Source organism: Alligator sinensis, unplaced genomic scaffold (genome assembly GCF_000455745.1).
Source record: "Alligator sinensis unplaced genomic scaffold, ASM45574v1 scaffold128_1, whole genome shotgun sequence".
Classification (NCBI taxonomy): Eukaryota; Metazoa; Chordata; order Crocodylia; family Alligatoridae; genus Alligator; species Alligator sinensis.
In genome coordinates, this window is record NW_005842968.1 from 348372 (window position 1) to 352403 (window position 4032).

At 51.2% G+C, this 4032-nt stretch overlaps 1 protein-coding gene across 1 annotated transcript in view; it reads left to right on the plus strand.

Annotated features, from left to right (window-relative positions):
• CARMIL3 (capping protein regulator and myosin 1 linker 3) overlaps positions 1 to 4032 on the plus strand; it is a 33065-nt gene that overhangs the window by 11569 nt on the left and 17464 nt on the right. Inside the window, exons 25-30 of the mRNA XM_025192810.1 lie at positions 298 to 411; positions 1046 to 1221; positions 1340 to 1427; positions 1593 to 1727; positions 1859 to 1922; positions 2619 to 2830. Coding sequence (XP_025048595.1) covers positions 298 to 411; positions 1046 to 1221; positions 1340 to 1427; positions 1593 to 1727; positions 1859 to 1922; positions 2619 to 2830 — 789 coding nt within the window. The remainder of the gene's footprint in view (positions 1 to 297; positions 412 to 1045; positions 1222 to 1339; positions 1428 to 1592; positions 1728 to 1858; positions 1923 to 2618; positions 2831 to 4032) is intronic.

Genomic DNA, 4032 nt, shown 5'->3' on the forward strand with positions numbered 1-4032 from the left:
GAAAGAGTGGGTGGGGCTGGGGGCAGGACCACGTGGGGGCTTTCCCTGTCCTGTGTATCTTATGCATCCATCCATCCATGCAATGTCCCTCCAGATGTTCCCCACATCTGGTTCCACTGTCGCTACTTCATCTGGTTGCCATGGGACACAGTCCCCCTGCCCCCACTAGCTGTGACCCACATCTGGAAACCACTGCCTCTGGATTCCCCTGAGGTCCCAGTTACCTCCTCCATTGGACTCGCCCCTTATACATCTCCCACTAGCCCTCACAGCTGCCCCATTCTTCCCCCTCCCCAGCTTTTCCCCAGTCTCTACGAGCTGGGGCACATCCTGGCCAGTGATGGGCCAGTCCGGCATCGTCTTGAGGCTGTGGCCAATGAAGTGGCCAAGGCCGTGGACAAGGAGCTGCAGGTGAGCAGGGCAGGGCTCTAGGGTTTCCACAGGGGTTGGCAGATCAGTATAGGAGCCCCCAAAGGCTCAGGGTTTTGGGGGGTTGATTTTTGGGGGGTTGTTTGGAGGAATCCCAGGACTTGCAGGGAAATGGCTGAGGGCTCAGTCTGGGGGGATGTCTGGGGTGATGGGAGAGGGGCTGGGTCCCACTGGAGGTCCCCTCAGGAGCCCCACACCTGTCCATCCACTAACCTCTCCTCCAATCCACCAAGTATTTAGCCAACCATGTACCCAGCCATGGTCTACCCATCATCTCCCCCACAACCATGAAACCATGTATAGAACATCATCCATCTATCCAATGTACCGCTCCATTCATCTCTCCATCCATCTGTCCATCTAACATACCTCTCCATCCATCCGTCCGTCCGTCCGTCCGTCCGTCCGTCCAGTGTGCCTCTCTGTCCGTCCAACCATCCATTCATCCATCTGTCCATTCATTCAGTATGCCTCTCCATCCATCCTGCCATCAGGGCCTACATCCCTCAGGGCACACTTGAGAGGGACCAAGTAGGGGCTCCCTGGGGGTGGCTCTGTGCCCTTGGGGTTTCTCTCAGCCCCAGGTCCCCCCATCCCCTCTCCCCCTCCCTCGCAGGTGATCCTGGAGTCCATGGTGACGCTGACACAGGAGCTGTGTCCCCGAGCTGTGCGGGCAGCTGAGGGCCACAACAAGATGTTGGGGGCAGTATCAGAGCGGGTCACTGTCCCCCGCAACTTTGTCCGGGGAGCCCTGCTGGAGCAGGCTGGGCAGGACATCCAGAACAAGCTCAAGTGAGCAGGGAGGATGGGGGTGGAGCTGTGGGAGGAAGGGGATGGCCTAGATGGTGGTGGGCACTGGATGGGGTATGGCCCAGTTTCTGACTCTTGTTCCCACCTCATCCACCCCCAGTGAGGTTAAGCTGTCGGTGGTGACCTACCTCACCAACTCAGTGGTGGAGGAGATTCTCCAGGAGCTCTATAGTGTCCACAAGAGCCTGGTAAGTCCCCCAACCCTGACCCCACCTCCGTGGTCCTGCTATGGGACCTGTCCCCTGGCTCCTCACCCCTAAATCACCATCCCATTCTCCCAGCCCCAGCATCCTCTCCACCCTTTTCCCTAATTTTCTGCCACTCACAATGGGCTCTCTGCCCCCTCCTCCCAGGCCCAGCACTTGGCTTACCTCCGACAGCTCTCCGCAGAGCAGGACAGCTCTGGGGGGGACCTCCAAGACCAGCTTCCCCGGAGCCGGCTCCGAGACCAGGAGGAGACCACAGATGACGAGATGGGGACTGCCATTGTAAGAGGCGGGGGAATCTTGCATTGGAGGGGTGTGGCATGGCCCAGCCCCATCCCTAAACCCCTCAGGGGGCAGGGAGGGGGTGGCCTGGTATGACCACACCTGGGTCACACACCTTGCTATCCCCCTAGGACACCATCGCCATCAAGAGGCAGAAGCATTGCAGGAAAATCCGACCTGCCTCAGCCTTCATCAGTGAGTGATGGCAGAAAGCCAAAACCTCCTCCTCTTCCTCCCTTCATCCATCTGAAGACACCTCCACCTGTCCTGCTTCATAGCCACATGTCCATCTGTTCTTCCATCCACCTGTCACTCCATCCACCCAATGTACTTTTCCATCTGTCCATCTAGCCATCCAACCACCCACCCATCTTTCCCCATCTCAACCACCTTCCAGGTATCCACGATCCATCCATCCACCACTGCTCCAGTCCCTCTACATATCCTTCCAATCCCATACAAACCTCCTCCATCCATCATATAACCCTACCACCATCCATATATCTTCGATGAATCTATTGACACACCTCTCCATCTATCTATCCATCCACCCACCACCACACCTTGCCATACCTTTTTCCAACCATCCACCTATCCATTTATGTGGCCGCCGCCCACCCAGCGGGAAACTACTCCTCTGCCCATCTACGTAACCATCCATCCATCCATCCATCCAGTGTACCTTTCCATCCATCCATCCTGCTATCCATCTACCACTACACCTTGCCATCCCTTTTTTCAACCATCCACCTATCCATTCATGTGTCTATCACCCACCCAGCTAGAAACCACTCCTCTGTCCGTCTACATCATCCATCCATCCATCCCCATCACCCCATCCATCCTTCCATCCATCCACTCACTTCTCTCCCCCTTCCCCTTCCCCTGCAGGCAGCACAGACCCAGAAGCCGAGACCCCTGCACCCTCGGGCCCCGACTCGCCACCAGGTCGGCCCTCGTCCTCGGCCAGCAGCACCCAGGCCCGCAGTACCTCCTTTGAGGTCCTGGCAGACCTCCCCACTGAGGGCACCCGGCTGGAGCATCGCACCCGGGGGCGCCCGGGGCCCCCCCGCAGTGCCCCCCCAGCCCCCCGGCACAACCACGTGAGTCTTGGGCTCGGCCTAGGAACACCTAGCAAGTCTTGTCCCTGGGCACCGCTAGCTCCATGATCTTGTTTTTTTCTTTCTTTACTCCTCCATTCCAGCATTTTTTCATTCACTTTCCTTTTCCATTCACTCATTTTTCCTGTTCCCTCAGCGCATTCATTTCTTATATTGGTTTTCTCTCTTTCCTTCCATTTGTTCCTTTTCTCATTCATTTTTCCCTCTCTTCCTCCATTCATTTTGTTATTCATCTGTTTCTCTTTTTCTCCATTCAATCATTCATTCATTCACTTCCTGGTTCATTCATTCCTTTTCTCCTTCATTTCTTTTTCTTTTCTCCTTGTTTCTTTCTTAGTTTCTTTCTTCCATTCATCCATTTCCCCCACTTTTCTTCCCTTTATTCATTCTTTCATTATTTATTCCTTTACTTTTCCATTTCATCATTTTTTTATTAATTTTTCTTTTCCAGTCATTCATTTTTCCTTTTTCCCTTGGTGCATTCATTTCTTTCATTGGTTTTCCTTCTTTTCCTCCATTTGTTCATTTTCTCAGTAATTGTTCCTTTTTTCCCATTCATTCATTTTCCCATTCATTTCTCTTTTTCTCCATTCATTCACTTGTTCACTTCTTGGTTCATTCTTCCCTTTTGTTCTTGATCTGTTCTTTTTTTCTCCTCGTTTCTCGCTTTACTTCCTTCAGTTTCTTCATTTTTCCCTCTTTTCTTCCCTTCATTCATTCGTTTAGTCTTTCCCTTACTTTGTTCAATCATTTTTTCATACTTTTCTTCTTCGTTCATTCATTTTCCTTATTTCTACAGTTCATTCATTTCTTTCATTGGTTTTCCCTCTTTTTCTCCAATTGTTCATTTTCCCATTCACTTATTTCTCTTTTTCTCCATTCCTTCATTCATTCACACATTCACTTCCTGGTTCGCTCATTCCTTTTTCTCTTCAATTTCTTCTATTCTCCTTGTTTCTCTCTTTGTTCCCTTCCTCCGCTCATTCATTTTCCTTCTTTTCTTCCCTTCATTCTTCCTGTCATTCTGCCTTCCTTTACTCCATTCAGTCATTTCTTCTTCATTTTTCTTTTTCTCCATTCATTTGATCATTCATTCATGTTTTTCCTTTATTCTTCTGTTCATTCTCTTTTTTTGTTATTTTTCCTCGGGATGTTCATTTTCTAGCTTGGTTTTTCCCTCTTTC